The 25,561-nt window shown below is 46.3% G+C and overlaps 1 protein-coding gene across 1 annotated transcript in view; it reads left to right on the plus strand.

Moving 5' to 3' along the window:
* The window catches only part of CCDC60 (coiled-coil domain containing 60), a 162,292-nt gene that overhangs the window by 113,216 nt on the left and 23,515 nt on the right, over positions 1-25,561 (plus strand). Inside the window, exons 4-6 of the mRNA XM_047087939.1 lie at positions 4,359-4,466; positions 12,253-12,360; positions 22,961-23,051. Of these exons, the coding sequence (XP_046943895.1) occupies positions 4,359-4,466; positions 12,253-12,360; positions 22,961-23,051 (307 nt within the window). The remainder of the gene's footprint in view (positions 1-4,358; positions 4,467-12,252; positions 12,361-22,960; positions 23,052-25,561) is intronic.

Here is a 25,561-nt window from a genome sequence, read left to right on the forward strand (position 1 = left end):
TCTCTGTGGGCCTCAATTACCTAAAATCCTCAGATTTATGGCTAAAAATCTTAATTTCCAGGCAGGCTAGAAAGCATCTCTCATCTAAGAGCCAGGTGCTATAAATATAATTCCAATCACAGGAGTATCAAAAAGACAAGTGTTCGTTTAAAATACTTTTTTAACGAGGTATTTGATCTTGGGCATTATAAAAGCAGGAGAGATTATTCCCCCCTCCCCTCCCTGGATCCAAGACCATAGGATCAGTTCTTTCAGACAAAAGTTTTAAGTCTGACAAAGTAGGCAAAGGGAAAAAGGAAATCAAGCACGTCCCGAAAGATTTCTGCCTGCTAGCAGTCTTTCCCACTGTGCTCAATGACCTCGTTTTTCAGTTGCAAATTCAGCTGAAAAGGTGAAAAAAACAACGGGTAGAATTTGTCTTGTTATTGTGGTTGAGAGGCGACAGAAAACCAGAGATTAAGGACTGTAACAGTTGGGTTAATTTCTATGTAATCTAAACCACTGGGGGACATGACTGAGCCAGTAAAACTGGGCAAGCCGATGTATTTGTGGTTTCCTCAGCTCTAGGGCTGAATCAAGAGCTCATGCAAGTGGAAATCAGGGGACCTGGATTCCGGTCCTATTTTTTTAGTTAACTCTGTGACCCCAGGATTGTCCTCGAATTCTCAGGAATAAGTAAATTCCTAACGTGTGTCCCCACTCCACCTCCTCTGCCCCCTTCCGCCTCATTCCCCCACCCACCATACACACTAAACCAGAGGGATTTTTTTCAAGACATAAATTGCTCTCAGCTTAAAACCCTCAGATGGCTGCCATTCCTCACAGAAAAAGATCAAAGTCTGGGCAGGGGGCTACAAGACTCTGGATGGGCCAGTCCTGTCTTTCTCCCTCAGCCGCAGCCACACATACTCCCCTACCTTCCCCCTCATGATATGCCCCCCAGAGGAGGGCTTTCCCCCATCCCATTCACCTACCTAATTCCCATTCAACCTTCTGATTGTTTACTTTTGTTCCAGTTACTGCTGCTGTGAACAACCATTCCCAAACTTAACAACTCAAGACAACAGGGGTGCCTGGATGGCTCAGTGGGTTAAGCCTCTGACTCTTTTTTTTTTTTTAATTTGATTTATAAATAAGTAACTTTTTATTACTTATTTATTTATATATTTATTTTTAGTAAATTTAACCACAACATGGGGCTCGAACTCGTGACCCTGCGATCAAGAGTCACATGTTCTTTTTCTTCTAATTTTTTTTCCTTTTTTTTTTTTTTTTAATATATGAAATTTATTGTCAAATTGATTTCAGCTCAGGTCTTGATCTCATGGTCTGTGAGTCTGAGCCTCATGTCGGGCTTGTGCTGACGCTCAGAGCCTGCTCAGGATTCTTTCTCTCCCTCTCTCTCTGCCCTTCCCTGCTTGTACACTCTTTCTCTCTTCCTCTCTCTCTCTCTCTCTTTCAAAATAAGTAAAAACATTTTAAAAAATTAAAAAAAGAAAAGAACTCAAGACAACAAACACTTATTTTGCTGACAAATCTGCTGCTTGATCTGGGCAAGTGGGGGAAGGACTATCTCTACCATGACTAACCGCGGCAGCTTGAAGGGTCCATTTCCAACATGGCGCATCCACATGGGCCACAACTTAGAGCTGGCTGTCAGCTGTGCTCAGCCGGGGTTGAGACCCAGCAGCCATGGCTCCTCTCCCTATGAATCTCTTCACAGGCTGTCAGCTTCCTCACAGCGTGGCCATGGCTGGGTGCTAACAGTGAGCATCCTGAGACACGAGAAGGAAAAGCTGCGGTTCCTAGAGCCTGAGCCCAGAAATGGCATCACACCCATTTCTTTTTGACATGTTCTGTTAGCTCAACCACTCACAAAACCAAGATTCCAGGGGAAGGATACGTACGGCCATCTCTGCCTTGGAAGAGAGTCAAAGAACTTGGGGTATGTGGTTCTAAATGGCCACAACTTCCTCCAACGAGTATTCCCTGGCTCCGTTTCAGCCCAACTCCCTATTTTGTGCTGTCAAAGAACCATATACTCTTCCTACTCAGCCTTATCACAACTGCGTGTTTGGTCAAGCCCATTTCTGTCCCTAGACTCTAAGCTTCAGAGGGGAGAGGCTGGGTCTGTCTCATTCATTGCTGTGTCCACAAGCCTCCAGCAAAGAGATGTTCAATAAATCCGGGTAGAAGTGAATAAACCAGGGAACCCGTCAATGATTCAATCAATGGAGGGACTTAGACTGAGGCTCAGAAACTGAAAGGCCCTAAGGGAACTTGCACGTCCTGGGAAGCAATAAGGCAGACAAGGAGCAAGAAGCAGGCAACCCACCGAGAAGCCCACACTGAGGGTAAAGCAGGCAGCAACCTTGATCTTGGGTGCCACCTGACTCTTGCCAGCCAGAACAGGGACCCAGAGTGGCAACAACCTGCAAGTTTTCAGAGCCAAAATGTTTCCATTTTAATGTGAAATTTCCCAATGTTAAAATACAATTGATTCAGACACACACACATGCACACACACACACACGTGCACACACACACACACACACACACACACAGGCTTGTTAAAATGTGTCTATTGGCTAGATTTGGTCACAGGCAAAAAGAAATAAAAACCTATGACTCAGCCTTGCTAGAAAAAAAAAAGTATTTTACATAAATGAAATAATTTGCTCTATGATGGTGGAGAAAAAAAATCTAATATGGTATTAAATGTAATTTAATGTTTCCTTTTGAAAGAGTCTTTTTCAGGTAAATGTCCAGTGGTTTCAAAGATGAACTGCCTGTCTGGGCTATTTCTCCCTTCTCTAAGCAAGCCCCCTCCTCCCCTATCCCCAGATGGTGTCTGGCTTGGGAGGAAGCTTCCATATTCTCTGTGGGGGCAGAGCATGAAGCTCTGGTTTCCCATAGCAGCCAGCCTGGTGGCCACAGAGGTATGCCTGGTTGTGGCTCATCTTTAGGGGACACACTTGTGCCCGCTTCTAAAGTTTGAGATCCCCCACACTTCATGGCTGGCTGGTTCAACCAACCAATTAGTCAGCAGTCTGTAGAGCTGGATGAAGCCTCTTTAAGGAAAGGACCAGAAACAGGAAACACTAACTCCAGGCAGTTCCTTGGCTGTGTCTCATGCCTTCATTTCCACTTCTCATCATCCCCATGGCCAGGCTGAAGTCACCTTCCTCTCTCAGGCTGGAATTATGCAATACCCCTAACTGGTCTCCTTGCCTCTGGCCTTGCCCTCCACCCGCCCCCCTCCACAGATCACTCTCAAAATAGCAGCCAGAAGGATCCTTTCTGAACACAAGTCAGACACATCTTCTCTTGGCTCAAAATCCTTTACTCTCCTTCTCATTTAGAGAAAAGGCCCAAGTCCCCTGCAAGACTAGCTGCAAGGCCCCTATTCTCTCCCCCCCTCCTCCCCTTCCCCTCCCTGCCATCTCTGAAACACAATCCCACCGCAGGACATTTGTACCTGCTGTTTCTTCTGTCTAAAATGTGCTGCCCCAAGACATCATTGAATGGCTCACTCCCTTATGCTCTGCAGATATCAAATGTCAAACCTTCCCTCATCACCCTATTTAAAATTGTAATTCCCAGCCCTTCTGAACCCTCTTCTCTGTTTTTTATCCCTCACGGCACGCCTCACTGTTTAGCCCCGCAGGGGAGGGAGGGTTAGCAAGCTCTAGCCCAGGGGCCACATCCAGCCCTAAGGCAGGTTTTATAGATAAAGTTTTATTGGAACACTGCCATCTGCATACTGTTTACATATGTCAATGGCTGCTTTCATTCTACTAAGTAGTTGTGACACAGACCACATGTCTGACAAAGTCATAAATATTTGGCCCTATTTAAGAAAACATGTCCCAGGGCGCCTGGGTGGCTCGGTCGGTGAAGCGTCCAACTTCGGCTCAGGTCATGATCTCATGGTTCGTGGGTTCGAGTCCCGTATCGGGCTCTGTGCTGACGGCTCAGAGCCTGGAGCCTGCTTCGGATTCTGTGTCTCCCTCTCTCTCTGCCCCTCCCCCACTCATGCTCGGTCTCCCTCTGTCTCAAAAATAAATAAACATTAAAAAAAAATTTTTTTTAAAAAAGAAGAAAACATGTCCCACCCCTGATCTATATTAATATACCATACCATTTCCCTACTTATCTTGTTTATTCTCTTTGCTCCTCCACCAGAATATGTGCTCCACAAGAGCAGGGGTTTTCCTATGATCTGTTCACGGGCTGCTTCTCGAGCCGGCCCATAGTAGGTGCCGATCACATCTGCCAAATAACCACTGGCAACAGAAGGAGGTGTTTAAAACGGCTGCTCTCTGCTCACTCTGTTTCTCTTTCCGCTTCTCCTTCAGCACAGACGACCAAGCCAAGGTTAGGAAGATGTGCGCTGGAGTCGTACTTCGCCCATTCACCCCCGTGCACAGCTGCATCATCTCATCCTCGCTACCCGAGGCTCACGTGTAAGTAGTCCCTTCTCTGGCTCATCTGCCTTGCTTGCTTTTCAGTTCAAGCCAACGGCTCAAAGAGCCAACAACGCATCGGAGGCTGCTGAGCTCATCCTTTGTCCTCCTGAAAGGGACATAGAGCCTGCAGCCAGCGACGCTATCTGACGCGAAGAAATAACAGAAAGCAGACGTGTTGCTTTAGAGCTAAGTGGCAAATCCGCTGGGACTGAGCCATTCCATTCCTCACCGAGCCAGACGCTCTAATGTCAAATAGTTTGCAAAGCCTGATAAAATCTGTCTGTAGCTCTCAGTGAGCGCGTGCAACAACATCTCAGCCCGGGCTCAGGGGACGCGTTTCCCCCAAAACTCAAGGAGCTATTTCCCAGAGAAGCACCTGTTGTCTCCTGACCCGAGGCATGCACTCATGATTGCGTGGTATAACAGGGGCTCATCAACCCTCCAAAGAACACCGTGGCTTCCTAAAACCTCGGCATCTTCTTCCCCTTGTGTCAATTCCAAAGAATTACAAACCCATGTTTTTCTCTTTTGCTAGTTAGCACTTTTCAACCGGAAGATTTGGGGCACAAAGACAGAAGCTTTTGATTCCAGGGCAGGGTTTCTCGACCTTGGCACTACTGACCTTTGAGGACGAATAATTCTTTGTAGTGAAGGACTGACCTGTGCATTGCAAGGCGTTTGGGAGCATCCCTGGCCTCTATCCACTCGATACCAGTAGCGCCCCACCCTGGAGTTGTGACAACCAAAAATGTCTCTAGGCGTTAACAAATGTCCCCTGGGGGCAAAATCATGTCTACCCTCTTCACCACTCCCCCACATTAAGACCCACTGCTTCAGGGCAATGAAGATGGTGCAATGGATTGCAGACTCCTCTGTCTGCTCACCTGTCAAATATTTATTAAGTCCCTACCGTATGCATAGTGATCACGGCATTACCAACTGCTCTGCAGGCAGATCTCGCTCAGTTCTCTCAGCGGCCCTATTGTGCAGGTGTATTACTATCCCCTCTCTGCAGATGACAAAGCAGCCGAGAGGTGTGCTCCTCTGCCCAAGGTCACAGAGCTCAGCATGTCACTGGGCTGGACTTTTAAGCCACGTCTGTCTGACTTCACAGCCCAAACACGCATCACCATGCACTACACAGAAAGTGTATCTCAAAGCCTTGCCTTTGGGGAGCTCATGATATGTTTGGAGAGCCAGGTCTCGTACTCGAAGAATAAAACAATGCAAGAGAGGAACCATACCATGAGATGGCAGGAAAAAAATAAAATCATTAATAAGAGCACTTAGTTTATGGGTGGAAGATGCCACCATCACCACCCACCACCACCACCATCATCACCATCACCATCACCATCATCTCTCCCCAATATTCCAGCTTTTGATGAGCCCACTCTCAACTTTCCTCCGACTTCCCTTTGATTGATATTATGATTGGATTCTTGATAGACTTATTTGTTCAAGCACATTCCAACTGGAAACCTAAACTTGTGTTCTTAAAACATCTCCTTGCAGGAATAGGCTTTGTAATTTCTCATCGCATCCCTTGGAAACGTGCTTCTGCCCATCTGTCCCATGGACAAATCTTCTGAAACAGAATGGTGTAGATCAGTGGTTCTAAAGATTTCATTTGCATGTGAATCCTCTGGGGATGGAGGTGCGGGTGATGTCTGGAAAAATACCTATTTCTGGGGGCTCAGTCGGTTAAGCATCTGACTCTTGATTTCAGCTCAGGTCATCATCTCACGGTTTTTGAGCTCAAGCCCTACATTGGGCTCTGTGCCGATAGTGTGGAGACTACTTGGGGATTCTCTCTTTGCTCTCCCTCTCTCAAATAAGTAAACTTAAAAAAAATTTTTTTTATTTTTTTTTTATTTTTTTTTTTTATTTTTATTTTTTCAACGTTTATTTATTTTTGGGACAGAGAGAGACGGAGCATGAACGGGGGAGGGGCAGAGAGAGAGGGAGACACAGAATCGGAAACAGGCTCCAGGCTCCGAGCCATCAGCCCAGAGCCTGATGCGGGGCTCGAACTCACGGACCGCGAGATCGTGACCTGGTTGAAGTCGGACGCTTAACCGACTGCGCCACCCAGGCACCCCAAAAAAATTTTTTTTTAAAGAAAATGGATATTTCTGGGTCCCACCATCAATTCATTTGGTCTGAACAAACTGAGGCTTATATCAACCTTGGAAGTAACTGGAGAGTTTCTTCATCATCTCCTTTCAATGCCAGATAAGGAAACTGAAGCCCAGAGAGGGGCAGAACCTGCCAAAATTCTTACAACAGGAATTCTGACCTCCTCACTCCTAAATCAGATCTTTATACCAAGTTCGTTAGGCCAGGATGATGAATATTATTATCATCACAGTACTTACTGTCGGTTTCTATTAAACTCTTTACCAGGGATCAGCAGACTTTGTCCTAAAGGGACAGACACTAACATTTTAGACTTTTCAGACCAGACGGTCTCTCTCGCAACGACTTAACTTTGCCATTGCAGCTTTCATGCAAAGCTGTGACTGTGTTCCAATAAAGTTTTATTTGCAAAGAGACAGTACCCCTACTGGCCACAGTTTGCTAATGCTGTCCTCTTCTTCTCCTTGGCTGTTAAAAGGCTCTGGCTGCATTTGATGACTGTATCAGTAATTCATTGCTGTATTACTGAACACCTCAAAATGGAGTTGCTTAAAACAGTAACCATTTTTTCGTTGCTCACAGTCTACAGGTCAGTTGGGTGGTTCTGCTGGTCCAGGTTGGCTTGGTTGATCCTGGCCAGGTTTGTGCATGCGTGTGCCCAGATGAAGGGTGAGCAGGAGGGCGGCCATCTAGGGTGGCCTCACGCGCAGGTCTATGGTTGACTAGTTGCCAAGGTGACAAGAGTGACTGGGCCACATGTCTCTCATCATGCAGCAGGCTAGCCCAGGCAGTCAGGAAGGGTTCCAAAAACAGGAGCCTGAGCACCAAAGTCTCTTGAGGCTTAGGCTCAGAATGGATACAATGACACATCCACAACATTCTATTGGCCATAGCATCAAGGACACAAGGACTGGGGGAAAGATTCCACCTCTTGATGGGGAAGATGCAAAGTCATGCCAGAAAGTGTGTAGATGCAGAGAGGGGCTTTTTTGTAACCAGTGTACCCAAAGGCATCAGGGCACGGCGTGTCTGATCAGTTCTCAAATCCTCAGTTGTCACATCAGCCAATGTGGATCAGAGCCGGCTGAGTCCCTTCCACCCAAAGTAGCTGATCCCAAAGCTGGCTGAATATTCTGAATTGGCCGTATGGGGATCAATTCAATCATGTCAAGGGAGACTTGATCTTTACGTATAAAAAGGTGGGGGGAATGGTCTCTAGGAATGAGAAAGAGCTCCTCCTTTCCTCTCTGGGATGATGGGCTGCCCCTCACAGCCTTCCGTAAGCAACTGTTCAGCAAGAGCAGTGCCTGTCACCTGTCCAGGTTTGTCCTTGGCAGTCAGCATGGGGTGCTTGAAACGGCTTTGTAGACATATTCTGATTTCTCTTAGGAAAAGCACCAAACGTTGTTCTCTTCTCAGGCACGTTTTCACCCTCTTGTATTCTGGGTGGTAGAACTGTTTCGATAGAGTGGGCTATCTGAGTGTGCTCATCTGGAGTTCTGAACGCAGGGATTTTAGAAGCAGGCTTTGTGCTCCCCTGTCCAGTGTTTTTGTCTATTGTGTCCCGCATTTAAGAAAAAAAAATGGCCTCTCTTTTAAGTCGATAAAATCCAAGATAGTGTGCTATGACCTGACACACAGTCATTATGAGGAAGTACTGACTTGTTATCAAATATGTTTCTGGGGATCCTTTTTCTTTCTGTTTCTTCTTTCCAGTTGATTTTACCACATGTTAGATGAACAATCATCAGGTTTGAGGCGCTTTTTTTTTCATTAAGACTTTATTATACACACACACACACACATATATATAATATATATATTTAGAGCAGTCTTAGGTTCAGAGAAAAAGTGAGAAGATACAGAGATCCCCACTATAATGCCTCCCCAATCCGTGCTCAGCTTCCCCCATTAATCAACATCCCTCACCGGAGGGGTACAGTTGTTACAGCCTATGAACTTACTTGGATATCATCCTCAACCAAAGTCCTCAGTTTACATTAGGGTTCCCTCCGTGTTGCACATTCTGTTGGTTTGGACAGATGATGTGTAATGAATGACATGTATACACCACTGTAGTGTCACACAGAGTATTCTCACTGCCCTAAAAATCCTCTGTGCTCTGCGTGACCCTTAGCAACTGCTGACCTTTTCACGGTCTCCATAGTTTTGCCTTTCCAAGAACGTCATACAGTTGGAATCACAGACTATGTAGCCTTTTCAGATGGGCTTCTTTCACTTAGTGATATGCATTTGAGGTCTCTTCATGTCTTTTCGTGGCTGGATGGCTCATTTCTTTTTAGCGCTGAATATTCTACTGTCCGGATGTATGTACCACAGATTACGTATCCCTCCACCTGCTAAAGGGCATCTTGGTTCTTTCCAAGTTTTGGCAATTGAATAAAGCTGCTCTATATAAATACCTTGTGCAGGTTTTTGAGAGGCACATTTTGTAAATACAGAATAAGGTCCAGACCCACTGGATGAAACCCTTATCCTGGTGAAAAGGGAGGGCTCTCCCCGGTAACAAGAGCACGAATATCATGGATGAGGCACAGATTCAGAAGCCAGACTGTCTGGGCTAAGATTCAAACTCTGCCATTGGCTGGCTGTTTTGAATTTGGACAAGTTATATGGCCTCAGTTTCCTTATCTGCCGAATAAGGATACTAATAGTACCTTCCTCACACGGTTGTTATAAGGATGACCTTAGTCAACGACAGTAACCTGCAGCGGACAAGACTCTGTGGCTTGTAGGCTCGTGGGCTAGAGAGAGAAGTAAACAGGTAGTTAGAACAAGGACTGGGAATGTAGGGGCAAAAAGATATGCTATAGAGATGGAATGCTTTAGGATGCTTGGAGACAGGCTAACCCAGACCTAGAGAAATCAAGGAAGGCTTCCTGATGGAGATGACAGAGAAGGAGGAGGAAGAGGAAGATATATCAGAGCAGAGAACAGTCCCCACCACCTCTCCTCACCCTCACTCTAGCAATTCCTGCCATTTTATAGATGAGGAAAGTGAGGCCCAGGAAAGTTAAGTAATTTAACCGAGAGCACATAGCTGGTAGGTGGCAAAGCTGGGATTTTAACTTAGGCAGCACCAAGTGAGAGAGGGGTGAGCCTGAGCAATGGAGCAGAATTCCACCAAGCTGCAGATGACAGAAGAGGGGAGACTCAAGGCCAGCGAGGTGGATAGGGGTCTCACAGATGACGGTGCATTAGTTTGCCAGGGCCACCAAAACAAAATGCTACAGACCGGGCAGCTTCAGCAGTAGAAATTTATTTTCTCATCATTCCAGAGGTCAGAAGTCCAAGATCAAGGTATTAGCAGAGGGTCGGTTTCTTCAGAGGCCTCCTTCTCCCTGCATCCTCACATGGTCTATCCTTCAAGCATGTGCCTCACTGGTGTCTCTGTGCGTCCAAATTTCCTCTTCTTATAGGAACACCACTGGATTAGGCCCCACCCTAATTTAGGGCCCCATTCTAACATAATCACCACTTCAAAAGCCTTATCTCCAAATACGGTCGTTCTGAGGTCCTAGGGGGTTGGGACTTCAACATGTGAATTTTGAGGGAGACACAATTCAGCCCAACACAGAGAGTGTAGGGAGTTTGCAGATTTTAAGCAAGGGAGGGAGGCATAGGGTCGGGTTCGTACCTGTTCTTGTCACTTGCAGAAATGAGTCTGATGCTCACATGCCCCACATCCCCCACCTATGACCAGGCAGGGCCCCACCTGGCCAATTAACTCCCTTTGCTCATCCCTTCCTCCCAGTCCCTGCCCCACACAACCCAAAGCCCAGGCTGGCAGGGGCTCTCTATGGTGAACAGAGGAGGAGGCATCTCCCTGGGCTTTCCACAAGTTTCTGGGTTATGGTGAGGGTGACGTGAGGTGCCAGGCACATGGCACAGCTAACTGCTGTTCTTGGCAAAATGCTGGAAGTGGCCCAGTGCTCAGAGCTGCCAAAAGGCACCTGTAGGGACCAAGATGGTGCTAAGGGGGGAAGACAGACAAGAACCGGAAGGCCTACGGGTCTGCAGGACCTTCCAATTAGAAACGAGGGAATAGCAGATGTTAGTAAATAAGGTAAGGAAACAAAGAAAGCGGGGAGGAAGGGCTCCAGAGAAGAAGAAAGGATAGCTGCTGACCACGGTCTTCTAAGACCTGGTGGGCATGGCCACCCTGGAGGGAGTGAAGGGTGAGGTAGTGGGGGATGTTTCCCTTCAAGCTGAGAGAAACGGACGTTTCTCAAGGGATTCACCGGGACAGCCATGGGTCAGCTCTGTACTTGGGCCCTACCTTCTGCACTGGTGCCTTCCTGGAAGCAGAGAGGGTGGATCCCTCCTTGCCACTCTGCACATCAGACCCGGGAACCCTGGGGATTATTGATCAAGATCAACCTCAGAGAAGAGCAATTACACAGGTTCATAATGGAGGCATCTCACCCATTAGCGTAAGAGGATAGATGATGCAGGGAGGTGGTGGCTGGTCGGGACTCCACCTTGTTTCCAGGAACAAATGCAGGCAGCAGGTTAACCCCCTCCTGACCTCACTCCCAGGGCGACCACCACTTTGGCTCGGGCAGCACTTTGGACAGAGCTGGGGCCCACGGAAGCACAGTCTCTGGGGTTAAACAGACAGCTGGCTTCAGAACCTCACCAAACCCCAGGAGTATGGCCTTGAGCAACTTCCTTCCCCTGAGTCCCTCACCTGCAAAGAAGACACAATAACAGTACCCTCCCTCTAAGGGTTGTTGAGAGCACTGGATGAGATGCTCAGATCCCATCTCTGTCACTAAAAGCTGTGTGACCTACAGCAAAGTGATTGTACCTCTCCAAGCCTCAGTTTCCTCTTCTCTAAAATGGGGACAATGATTCATAACCTTCTCTGAAATGGGGACAATGATTCATACCCTCGCAAGTTGTTGGAGGATTTAAATAATGTGTGTAAAGTGCCCTAGTCAAAGGCTAGCTCATTATAATACAAGATGTCACCCCAAATCAGGAAATATAGGTTAGACATACTTTTATACAGTGTTTTAGTTACATTTTCTAATAACATGTTCATTGTGGTTTTCTTCAACATCCAGCTACAGTTTCAGGCCAAGGACCCATAAATTTAAAACAACGGGCCCAACTGTTAGTCTGGGGGGAGGAGGAAGATTACAATAAATCCAGTTTCCTTGTGTTCCCAGCCTTCTTTGACATTCTTAGTGTATTTATTATACTTTTATCAGGTGAAGAGGTAGAGATATCTGTAGGATATGAATGTCCTTCAACCCACTTGTTTGCCTGAGTCAAGACCTCTAGTGGTGGGACCCCATCCATTGTTTCCCCAATCCTACATGAAAACCCCCCCATAACCAGCCTAGGGTCATCTTACATCAAATCACAGCTCTGACACCTGCTAGCCCAGCAACCTGGTAAAAGTTCCTTCATTTCTCTGAGCCTCACATTCCTCATCTGTAACATGAGCCCGTGAATATCTTCATGGGCCCACTGCAAGGGCTCGATGAGATGAGGTATGGAAAACACTTACCGTGCCTCTCTAACTGGAAGCCAGCACAACTGTCTCTGTGTCCATTATGGTGAAGGATGCAGTTCCAGCAGGATCCCACTGTGCACCCCTCTTCTGTCTTTGCAGGGAGCCCCTCTTCCGCCAGCTCTGTGCCCTCCACTGGCTCCTGGAGGCCCTGACTATCGACCATGCCCACCATACTATGAAGCCTGTGATCACCTGCTGGAATCCAAAGTAGGTCTCAGCCTTTCAACCTGCCGAAACTAGCAGCAGATTGTGCAGTAGGGGAGGGCCTCCTATCTGTTCTTCCCCTCCTCTTGCTACTTTTGGTGGGTGGGTTGCTTTAGGAGTTTTCTGATGTGCTCTGTGTGGCCAAGACAGGGGTGAGCTCGGAGCCAGGGCATACAGGCCATACAGGCTTGTGGGAGCCAACGGTGTGCATATCCTCCCAGAAAGTCTCCCCACCTCCACATTCACTAAAGTCACATTGGACGCTTGGAATCAACCAGCCATGCTGTGAGTGTTGACACCATAGGGACTGGCCAGCTAGACCAGCACACCACTGGTTGCACAGCCAGGCTTCTCCCCACCGCTCTTCTTGGACCATGTCTCCCCAACACTATACTTTTTTTTTTTTAAGGTTTTTAAAATAAAGTTTACTTATTTTGAGAGAGAGAGAGAGCACCCGCACACAAGTGGGGAAGGGGCAGAGAGAGACAGGGGGAGAGGGAGAATCCCAAGCAGGCTCCACATTGTCAGCATGGAGCCCAACATGGGGTTTGAACCCACGAACCATGAGCTGAGCCTCATGAGCTGAGCACGAACCATTCAGCTCATGACCTGAGCTGAAATCAAGAGCTGGATGCTTAACCTACGGAGCCACCCAGGCGCTCCTCCCCAACACTATTCTTTATTTGCTGCTCTTCCTTTTCACTTTGTTCTTTTCTTTTCTTAAGGTTTTGTTTGTTTGAACATATATTGGTGTGGCTGTTTCTCCACTTGGACCCAAGGGAATACTCAGCGCTCAGGTCCTGAGCAGCTGGGCTGAAGCTCTGTGCCTGTGGTCTAGCCTGAGCAAGTGTTAGGTGTGTCCCCACCAGAGGGGAGGGCTCATGCAAAAGCCTTGAGGCCACTACGGCAGGAACTGCATTGCATACAAGGCGGAACAAGGAACAGGCAGGCAGGAAGGCATCGGTTCTTTAAAGAGAGGCATGCTGTCTCCAAGAATGAGGAAAAAGGGAGGACTCCCTGACTTAAGGAATTGGGAGTCGCTTTGTGAAAGTCCCATGCTGAGTGAAATAAAATAGTTCCCCGTCCTCCATAAGTGGGAACCCATCACTCCCGCCCCAATGAACTAATATGGCCTCTTTCTCACAGTCCCACCCCGCCTCCCCGCCCCGCCACCAAGGTGAATTCAGAATTCAGACTCCGTTCTCTTCCTGAATCTTAATTAACTCCTTCCTCCTGAAGGTGTTTACCACCCACTCCCAAACCCCCTCCCTACCCCTGCCCTAATTCATCTCATGCACCAGCGCCCAGATAAACTAACATCAAATACAACCAGAAATATAAATCATGCACCTATAGACTGGTAACTCCAATTGATTCCATGTTTGGGGTTGGGATGAACTGAAAACTGTAATTTCCCTTAATGCTCTGGTTTATAACCTTTATTTTTTTAAGCAGCAGAAATCCCCCCCCTTTTTTTAATGGAAACCCCGATAGTATAAAACAAATTTGTCAAAATGGAGCTTCTACACGAAGCAGGAGGTTGGGAGACCGAAGGGATCTAGGGCCCCTCCAACTCTCTCCCATCCCCCACAAAGTACCCCAGGTATTTCCAAAATATCTCTGTGGTTCACAGAATTTGTTTGAAAACCACAGTCTTAAGCCATTTCCCACACATTATTTTTCCTAGAGGAATCCTCTTTTAAAGATCTGAGGTATGTCCTTCCTCCTTCCAGACCTTTCTAATGTCTTCCCCTTACTAATAGACTTACTTTAAAAAAAAAAAAAAAACAGAATTGGAATCATACTCTAAATATTATCTTGTACATTTTTCTATTTTTCCCTTTAAAGTGTCTTATGGACATCTTTCCATGGGACATACAAAGTTTCCACATTCTTTTGACAGTTTCCATCATCCTGTAAACAGAATACCATCCTTCAATAAAGAAATGGTTACCTATGGTCTATGGTATGGGTGGACCATAAATTAGATAATCACTTCTCTATCGAGGGACACTAAGGTGGTTCCAAGTTTTTGCCATTTCAAACAGTACTGCGCAGAACATCCTTGTACATACATTTTGTACCCAGTTGAAAATATTTCTGTTGGCTAGATTCTGAGAAATGGAATTTCTGGGTCAAAGCAACATCTAATTTTTTTCACAGTTGATTGCTTAGATTCTAAGAAAAAACACCCTCGGCCAGTGGACTTCTAATAGCATTTCATGTCCCCGAGCAAGCTACGAGCCACAACAATTTCGCCTCCAACATTTGGGCATCCATTCTCCCAAACTGAGGCAAGAACATACAGTAGGCTTTGGCTTGAGAAGATAAAAAAGGAACATCTTCATTTCCTTTGCTTGGTTTTAGAAATGTGCCCAGAAATGTGACCCAGAATGTGCCCAGCAATGAGCCCAAAATGGTTGTCTGCGGTTAAAAAAAAAAAAAGAATGGTCACGTTAGGAGCAGTGGAGGCTCTACCTGTGACTTGTCAGGGCAGAATTCCATCAGGGATCCATGGATATCGAGCTCTATCAGAGCAGAACATGAACCAGATCAGCCTGACAGAAAAATACATCCAGAAAGATCCCTACGGGAAGTCAGAGTATTTGCTGGGGCTTGTTTTTTCCAGTGAACCATTTGATCCTGATGGTGATTTTAGTTTGGGGTCAGTGGTATGCTGGTAAATGTGTAATAAACAGAACAGTTCTCCAAGAAGGAAAAGCCATGCCAATATCCATGGTGGGCATAGTCCAGCCAAGGCTGATTTCAGGCTTACCAATGTGATGCCATTGAACCTGGGGCCGGGAACACGTTCAGTTCAGAACACGTTCAATTCTTGTGAGTCAGCATGAGCCAACTCCAGCACACCGTTTTTGGGGGTTGATTTTTTTTAAAAAATATATGAATCTGAGGGTGGGGGCTGGGCAGGGGGTTAGGTTTCCTAAAAAGTGCCAGAAAATCTTTTTAGTTAGCAAGAAAGGAGAAGGATGTTTTCTCTTTAATGCCTAATCCCTATTTATGATGTTTCATCCTGATACCATAATTCAAATTTCCCCAAATCTTCAAATGCATTTTTTAGAGCCCAGAAGAATTAAGAGTGAGTAGGAACAAGCACATGGATGAGTTCAGGCTCTGCCACTTAGTAGCTATGTGACTTTGGTCGCTTAACATCTCTGGGCCTCTGTTATTTCATCCATCATATGGGTTCCTGCGGGCCTCAGAAGAATTATTGTGAGCATCAAGCAAGATAAAGAACGTAGAGCATTTATCCCAATGACTGAGAGCACAGCCAAATGATAGCTATTCAAGATTAAAATCCCCATTTCAAAGAGCAGTTGGCTGTATGATTATCAATACCATTGAGACCCAAGGCAAGGAAAGAAAGAAACTTCTGAGCAGAGTTTTACCAACAGATGAGATCCATGTCACTGGAAGAATGAACAAACATACAGACAGACAGAAAAAAAGCTAAGCAAGGTCAACCAAAATCTGGTTGCAAAAATAAGCAATCGCGGAATGACCCCAAGAGAGAAACACCAAACCTCTAGTTCTCCTGACTGTGTTTTCTAAGTTTCCACCATCAAGCAGCCAGCATCTCCTGCTATTCAAGCATCTGAAACACAAACCCTGAGCCCTGACACCCACCTTGCATTTTCCAAAAGGAAACATCCATCATCGGGGACCTGCAGGTCCCAGAGGTTTCTCTTCTATTAGGCATGATGATGGCTGTAGATCAAATCCTGCCCTCTTATGGATTTTACAGCAAGAAAGTGGGATGGTTCAATACCTTAACATGGGCTTTCTCCAGGCAGCAAACTTTTGCTAATTGGCAGCTCCCGTGCTGCAAGCAGAAGATGATCTTTGTTAATTGCAGGGAGATCCCATATTTGGCTGGAATTGGTGGATGGTTGGGTGAATGGACAGATGACAGATTCTAGGATGTCACATGAGTTGCGTCTGAGTCTCCCCTTTCCTTAGAGGGGTCAGGGAAGGCCTTCCCAATTTCATCATGTGGCAGTTCACACACATTATCATTTCCCAGCATCCTCATTAATCCCACGGCCAGCAGGAGAGTTTATTTCAATTGACAAGGTGATTGGGTCCACGAGAGAGCAGACACCGAGCTTTCAATAACAAATATGCTGATTACCCTTCTCTCAGAGACGCGGGCCTCTATTTTGGCAAAGTAAGACTTATTTTATATATAAAGGTACCCAAATCTTTATCCAAACCCTCGGGACCAGCTGTGTTTCAGAATTGCTTTTTTTTTTCTCTCTCTCTCTTTTGGCATTTTAGAAAGGAAATATGGGGCAAACACCATAGAAAACATCACACACACACACACACACACACACACACACACACCGAGAGGACAGGGTAGCCAACTATCATCCAACACTGTATTTCTGCAGGAATAAAAAAAAAAAAGAATGAATATTTACACTAAGTGTATAATAAAGATAAACAAAGGCCATCGTTAGCCTACCATCAGTTCAGGTCATGTTTTGCTGCCAAATAAGCTATTTAAAAACCTTTTTTAAGTTTATTTTGAGAGAGAGAGAGAGAGAGAGAGAGAGAGAGAGAGAGAGAATCCCAAGCAGGCTCATCAGTATCAGTGCAGAGCCCGATGAGGGGCTCAAACCCACAGACTGTCAGAAGCTTAACCAACTGAACCACCCATGTGCCCCTAAAAAATTTTAAGTTTATTTATTTATTTTGAGAGAGAGAGAGCTAGAAAAAGCAGGGGAGGGAGGGAGGGAGAGAGAGAGAGACAGAGGTAGAGACAGAGACAGACAGAGAATCCCAAGCACGCTCTGTGCTGGGCAGAACCCGACACAGGGCTTGATCTCAGAACTGTGAGATCATGACCTGAGCCAAAACCAAAAGTTGGATGCTTAACCAACTGAGCCACCCAGGTGCCCCAACATTTTTCTAGTTTTCAACACCCTTTGGATTTTGGAATTGGATAAGGGTTGTAACCCTGTGTTGGTATTATTTTTTTCTAGAAATTAACTTTCCAAGGACTGACTAGAAAGGAATGGGCCTTTACAGAGAAGCAGCCAAGATGAGATAGATGCAAGCAACCATTACAAACCTTAGTGCCACTTTTCCCCAACTCCATTCACCCCACCCCCTGCTAGTGGGAACTACAGGGAACTACATCTTCCCTAGTTCCCGTGGGAAAGAAATGGGCACACCCCTGGCCAAGCAGGGGAGTAAAGAGTTCCTGATTTACCTTCCAGGCAGGGTACAGCATACACCATGGGGTGAAGGTGTGAGGAGCTGTCCCCTGGACACACTCAAGCAGCACAATCATCTATGTCTTATTGCCTAGGACTGTCCCACTCTTAATCGGGGAGTCCAGGTGGGTATAATCCTGACTTTCATAAAGAAAGTCCAGACACTCAGGGCGCCTAGGTGGCTCAGTTGGCTAAGCATCTGACTTCAGCTCAGGTCATGATCTCACAGTTCGTGAGTTCAAGCCCCACATCGGGCTCTGTGCTGACAGCTCAGAGCCTGGAGCCTGCTTCGGATTCTGTGTCTCCCTCTCTCTCTGCCCCTCCCCCACTCACACTCTGTCTCTGTCTCTCTCTCAAAAATAGATAAACATTTAAAAAAATTTTTAAAAAGAAAAAGAAAAAAAGAAAGTCCTCACACTCAAGGGCTGGGCTGCCCAGGCACGAAGAACCTGCTGTTCCTTTAGAAAAACATGGAAGGCTAAAAGGCAACCACACTTTGATGTTTCAAATATGACACAAGCTCCTAAATCTACCTACTGTGTTATAATGAAAATAGCTGGCACCTGGGTGCTTCCGATGTCAAGCACTGCTCTGAGTACTTTACATCATTTGAGCCTCATTCTAACTGACAGATGAGGAAACTGAGGCACAGAAGATTTAAGTAACTTGCTCAGAATTGCATAGCTAGTAAAAGCTAGGTCAGAATTTGAATTCCGGTAACCCGGTGGGCCCAGCACACGTGCTTAACCACTAAATGGCAGTTTCCTCTGTTCCTAGCTAAAGCCCCAAAGTCCTCAATTAATGTAGGGCACGGTCTGGTGTCAAAAAGCAAAAAGAAAAATTCATTGCAAAGTAATATTTGTCAGGGGGCGTCCAGGATACAAAAGGGACTGCAGCTTACCAAGATGATGTGATATGTGCGTGTGTCATTTTCTTTTAAGAAACAACAAAAAAAGGCCATTCTATACTTATGGCTTTGGTATTTAACTTAACATATGGGAACCGTCTCTCCATATTGGAACCACTTTTAATGACTGTGGAGTTTATCAACATATTTAACCAAGTCCTGTAAGAACTTTAAGTCTTTGCCAGATCGTCAATCTTGTGGGGGGAAAAATGCAGCATCATTCTGAAGAACATGCAAAAATAGCAGTTATTACATTTAAGTTGTTTTTCCCTTGTCATGTGCGCCCCTACCCCACCCCGGAAACTCTCATGTTCCTCAAGCCTGCTGTTTTCAGGCACTACTGGGGATACAGCAGTGAAGGAAGCAGGTAACATCTCTGTTTTCTGCAGCTTTAGGGGAGCAGATAATAAACATGCAACAATCAAGATGCTGTGAGATAGCACCAAGGGTCACAAAGAAATTGACAGGGTGATGTGACAGTGGCAGGTTGGGGGTGACTTTTAAATTGGGTCATCCGGGAAAGACTCACTCGGGAGGTGACATTTGAGTGAAATCTTGGATTTCACCTGCTCTCCCCTCTGCACTGATTTAATTGCAAAATGCCTCCCCTGCTTTACTCAAGAGGACATCTCTGCAGGAGTAGGGGACCTTGGCAGGATGATGGGAGCACCTGTCACTAGGAAGGCGACCTGCCTGGGAGATCCTGGGAGCTCTGATCTCTGTCCCCTCCTTCCCTGGTGCGCAATCAGCAGTTACCGCCGATCTCCAAACTCAGTCATGGACTCGTGAATGCATTCTAAACCGGTCAACAGACTTTCCACTCTGAGAAGTAGGTGTTTTACCCCACATGACGGTTCGCAAAGGCTGAGTGAAGTATTTGAGAAAACCACTCTGATGGCCGCTGTGGAGAGATTTCAAGTGACACACTAGGAACAAAATGTGCTTGGTGGGTATAGTTAAATGAGATGCGACGGGGCTCAACGCTTTTGTCCCTTGATTGCTAGCAAATCGGATCCCCCAGAAAGCTTCAGCAAGGGGAAATTATGGTCTGAAAATCGTAGCAGATTTGCCCCTATGGATCTGCCCTAGTGCCTCGTTCCCCACCATCAGCCCCTCCTCCAAGCCACACTTAGACCGCTGTCGACAAAAGCATACTGTTAAGAGTTTAACTGTGTTCAGTTCTCTGTACAAGGCACCCCGCCAAGCCCCTAACAAGCCCCAAATTTCATCTTCACAGCAATCCTCTGACATAACTAATATTATTCCCTCCATTTTACAGATGAGGACACTGAGGCTCAGAGAGGCTAAGTAACTTACACAAAGACACGCCTCGGAAGGAGGGCAGGCACAGGACTCGAACATCCAGGCCACCTGACTCTTAAACCCACTGTTAACCACCAGCATGCACTGCTTTCCCGGTCCTATTGCTCAGAGAGACTTGCCTGAGGTCACACAAACAGTAGATCAGGGACATCAATTAGGTAAACTAAATTAAGCTGCCGGAATGAACAACCCTAAAATCTCAAAAGCTTAATGCAACACAAGTGCATTTCCTGGGCGTCCTACGTGTCATCAACATAGGGCTGTGCTCCTTAGTCGCTCAAGGACCCAGGCTGACAGGAGCTCCTTGTCAACATAAGCTTCCACCATCAACTCGGCAGCAGAGGGAATCTGCCTTGAGGGCTGGCCCTTAAAGCATCCACCCTAAACGCCACATTCAATTGCATTTATTTATTTATTTATTTAAATATGAAATTTATGGTAAAAAAAAAAAAAAAACCAAGGTTAATCGCTTTTAAACAAAGCAAGTCACAGCACTACCCCTGTCCTCAAGGAGCCAGAAAGACCTGGGACTATTTGGTAAACAGCACTAATGACCACCCCACCAAGCCTTGGGAAGGACGGACTGTCAACTTGCTGTGCCCATCTCAGACAAGGTGTGCAGCCAGCCCCCTGTGGACAAAGAAACACAGGTGGTTTACTTCTTTTCTTGCCCCTGTTTGATCTTCCTTTTTTTGGTTTATTTGCTACTGAGAATGAAACATCAGAGAGACTGATTCTGTCTAACCAGGGCCCTTTCTTTATCAGTGGCTTTGCACGAGCAAGGGCGCAAGGGCTGTTTAAGATCTCTGGGAGCCTCGCTGCATTTTTAACTCATTTACCTGCTGCCTGGAGTCGCAATAGATTTCGGGTCATCTAGGAAGTCAGCGTTAACAGAAAGCCTCCCCATCTTCCCGATTGGGCTTGAATATTTAAGATTTTGAAAGCTTGGCTGGGACCAGATTTAATTTTGAAAGGGGAAGGGGGTTGCTTTTGAACTTCAAGAAGAAGGCTGGAGGCACAGCAGGAGCTGCGTTAGTGAAAGGAAGGAGCCCCAAAGCCCTGTGGTCTTGAAAGAAACGCTCCAAAGCAGAAACTGCTAAAGCTTCCAGTTGGTGCGCCTTAAATCAGACTTCAAAAGCGCCGCTAGTTTAAATATTGTTTATAGGACTGAAGTATTGCTGCTCCTTCCTCTGGCTGGATTTTAAATATTCCCTAATTTGATTACTCGGGGGAGAAGCAGGCAGAACCAACGTTAAATGAGCTTCACTGTTAATTATTCAGAGGGCTTTTTATTGTGTAATCAAACATAAAGTCTTACAAAAAGCTTGAAGGCACATTCTCACCCCGCCCCACCCTCCCCAGCCTGACTTCCACCTTGGCGCCTACGTATGTTTCTTGGGTTGTGGCTGTGGGCTGATAAATATTCAGCAAAGTCCTGCCAGGGAGGAGGGCACACCTCCCCCCCACCCCCACCCCCAGCCCCTGCTCCACATCTGGGCTGGTAAAAGCCTTCGATTCCACTACCCAGGGCCTTGTGCCATGAGAAGCCCGTCTTATGCAAGTTTGAGCTTGATCACCCTTTACCTCCTATATCTGAGTATCTCCCACCTCCCTCATCAGCGCTCAGCAGCCCCTGAGAAGTCTAGACCCCTGTCAGTGCCTCCCGTCATCAACCTGGTCTGGCCACCTCAATTCCTCAAGTCCCTGCTCTATACTAGATGACAGCCAGCCAAATGATTTAAAGGATGCCAGCCATCCAAAATCCTTTCTGCAGAGAAAAAGGAGATAAAGAAAGGGATGGGTGGATGGGTGGACGGATGGATGGATGGACGGACGGACGGAAAGGGAAATCAGTGCGTTAATCAATCATTGGTTGATAGGTAGAAGGAATTGAAAGAGCACACACTGAGTCTTCCTGCTTGTTTATCAACAGAGATCCACTGTCCTGTAGCCCCAAGTCCAAAATCCAAAAGGCTCTGGAAACAATTTTTCCATAACTCATTCTGCAGCAAGCTTTGACATGAACCAAACTGACTTGGTGGCACAATCTGACTTGAAGTTATTTACAGGTCTTTAGCCCACCTAGAGTAAATATTCATATATGTCACTGCAGAAATAGTAATGTGTCTGGTTACAGGATGCTGTCCCAGTCCCCGCTTCTGGAAGGATTACGTTAACATATGGCACAGGCAGCATATATCCTTCCCAAAATGCCAACGTGGCAACACATCTGGTCCTATGGGTTTCAGATGAGGGATTACGGGCACAGCACCAACAAAACCTGCTGGAGGCTCAGTCTCATAACCAGAAAGTTCCCAACCCCTGAGGGGAGGAACCAGGATTTAGGGTACCCCAAGTTTAGTTAACTGGGGAATGGTGGTGCTTTAAGAAAAGGAATAGAAAAATTGCAGTGGAAAATTAGCTACAGGGCTCCACAGGGACCCATCAAGTGACAGTCATTAGTTTCACTGTAAATCTGAACCTGGGTGAGTGACCTGAGCACCCTCGCCCCCGTTTGTTTTCTCATCTGTAAAATGGGGTGACAATGACTGCATCGCAAGGTTTTACTGAGACAATTCAGTGAGAAAGCATCTTGCACATAGCATCGTACAGAGTTCTGCTCAATACGCTCCAAACCAGTGATTTTCGTTGTGCAAAAACCTGCCCCCACAACCTCTCCACAGGCCCCCTCAGTTATACTCTCTCCATGCTACTCACAAGTGCCCCTCATGGTAGGATTCTTGGACATCACCGCAGGCAGAGATTCAGAAATGAACATGCCTTTCAGTTCACCCCCCAGGAGTAGCTGCAGACTTGCCCTGGAGTTTAGGAGAGGACCCAAGTCCAAATCGCAAACAGATGAAGAATGAATACAAATACATTCACCTCCCTCAGCCCCACCTCGTAAGAGGTGGTCTCTCCTAACCTCAATTTTCACTGGCAGGACCCAGCTATGGAGGACTGTGCCTCTCACTTCTTCACGCAAACGTGGGGGGAGTGGTGGTGGGGGGGGGAAGAAACCGTAACAGAGAACAGCCACCATCCATCATCCATTCATTGCATTTCCTAGAAGAACTTGTAGTAAAACCGAGGCTCTGGGAACGGAAAACTCATTAAGCTGTTTCTCACTCAGGGACCCGGGTGGAAGCAAGAGCACAATAAAAAAAATCAATAAGGACAAGTCCATGGGACAGAGGTGGGAGCACTTCGTGACAGCGCCTAAGGTAACTACCAGCACACGACGCTCTGGTCTGGCTACCAGCCCCGACTTGCATTGGGAGCGTTTTTTGCCAGTCTCTTCTCTGATGGGATTTTTTTTTTTTTTCTAGTTGGTTCTCTGAGTGAAGAGAAATCAGAACCACATGCTGTTGGATGGTTTTTGTAAATTTTAATTAAAACGGCTATCTGGGGATTACGGGAGACATGACATTTGGCCAGAAACCACTTCACGGGAAAGGGGAGGAGCAGCTGCGGAGCTGTTCAATTACATGTCACCGGAAGGAAATGGACTCACCTCACTCCATGTTTTTAATCAATACCAGTCATTTCTCTCTCGATCTCTCACTCTCTTTTCAACTCAGCCAGAAAATAAGAAGTAGGTGATTCAACAGATAGGGTGTTCTACACACAAGAACGCACATTTACCACCAAGGGAACATCGAGAGGTCTATTCTTTTCACTCAAAACTATTCCAAACCCAAAGCTTCCCAAATTCATCTACCCAACAAACAAGCACCGTAAAGTAATAATGACAAGAGGTAATATTTATTTAAGTTTATTTATTTATTTATTTGGGGGGGGAGGGGGCACGTGAGGGCACATAAGTGGGGGAGGGTTAGAGAGGGAGAGAGAGAATCCCAAGCAGGCTCTGAGTCATCAGCACAGAGCCCAGTGTGGGGCTCGAACCCACGAACCGTGAGATCATGACCTGAACAGAGATCAAGAGTCAGATATACAACTGACTGAGCCACCCAGGCACCCTGACAAGAGGTAATATTTAGATAAGTAAAGGTAGTTGAAAGAGCAGGCACCTAGAATGTTTCCTACACCTGTGCCCTTCCCCACAATATGAGAATAATGTTCATCCCTGCCTACTTCACAACGTTAGTAAAGAACCTCAGGAAACACCATGCCAACTCACTTTGAAAGGGGTAGGGAGGCCTGGGTGGCTCAGTTGGTTAAGTGTCCAACTTTAGCTCAGGTCATGATCTCACGGTTCGTGGGTTCGAGCCCCACATCGGGCTCTGCACTGACAGCTCAGAGCCTGGAGCCTGCTTTGGATTCTGTGTCTCCCTCTCTCTCTCTGCCCCTCCCCCACTTGTGCGCTCGCTCGCTCTCAAAAATAAATAAGACATTAACATAAATTTAAAAAAAAGAAAGTGGTAAAATGTTGATAATTATTGTGGTTATATAATTTTTAATTTTTTTGACATTTATTTATTTTTGAGAGACAGAGAGAGCACAAGCAGGGGAGAGGCCGAGAGAGAGGGAGACACAGAATCTCAAGCAGCTCCAGGCTCTAAACTGTCAGCACAGAGCCTGACACGGGACTTGAACCCAGAAACTGTGAGATCGTGACCTGAGCTGAAGTTGGACGCTTAACTGACTGAGCCGCCCAGGCGCCCCATGGTTATATAATTTTTAGAAGCCACTTTTTAACATAATTGCAATGGGCCAGGTTCTATGCTGAGGAAATGCTTTGGGTACATTAGCCAGCTCTGCCCCAGGAGGCACAATTCTAATCCCCAGCTGGGAGAGGAGGAAGTTGAGGCTCAGAGAGGCTAAGTGACTTGCATGAGGTCATACAACCGGGTAATGGCAGAGCGAAGAGTCAATCCTGGGTCTGTTCATGAAACACTGTTTATTAAACACTGAGCTCGTCAAATGCATGTCCTCCATGGTGTCACGATTATAATTGCCCCTCATGAAGAGTTGCACTATTTTCTTTTTCTTTCATCAGGGTGTGCCTAGATCTGAGAAGTAGAAGCCTTTATTTTTTATCACAGAAAGTTGCTATGGAGACACTGTGTACATCTGTCTCCAGAGATGCACAGAAAGAGCAGCAGGAACCACAAACCTTATAAAAAAAAATGTCCTCCAGGAATATTCATGACAAAAATTGCAACAGGGGACAGTAAATCACCACACTGGAACTCTCACAAAATTGAATTCCCTAGGAAATTTATAGGTCACACTCCAGGCTGAAGTGTGGTCCATTCTGAGGACAAGGGAGCACTGGATTAGGAGTCAGGAGACCTAGCTTAGCCACGGTGACCCGATTCACTGTGTGGCTTCAGACAAGTCCTTTCCTGTCTCTTGACTTCAGTTTCTGCGTCTCTAAAATGAGAGCTTTGAAAGAGGGGCTGCAATCAATTCCCACAGCAACTGATATTCTTCTGTGTGTTTAGAGCTTGTCAGTGCCAAGATCATGTTTGTGTAAGAACCAGGCAAACTGGGTATATGAAAAAAATCTGGATGGGTGTAAGCATTAGGGAGTGGTGAGGTCTGTGGCAAACAGGGATATGCCTACTCAGCTAAAGGGAAGAACTTCTGCCCAGCTCTAGCCATTTTGCCATGTGAGAATGGAAGTCTGGGGCTTATCATTTTTCAGAGAGACTAATAACCTAGGTTGCTATATAAAAACCTCCCCAATTTGTAAAATTCCGGGCAGTTAATCATGTCCCCACCCCCCCACCCCCCCATGGGCCGCCAGTTTGAAACCCTTTGCTTCTGA

Source organism: Lynx rufus, unplaced genomic scaffold, assembly GCF_022079265.1.
Source record: "Lynx rufus isolate CCGP_SWC_20201006 ecotype Redwood Valley unplaced genomic scaffold, mLynRuf1.p SCAF_24, whole genome shotgun sequence".
Lineage (NCBI taxonomy): Eukaryota > Metazoa > Chordata > Mammalia > Carnivora > Felidae > Lynx > Lynx rufus.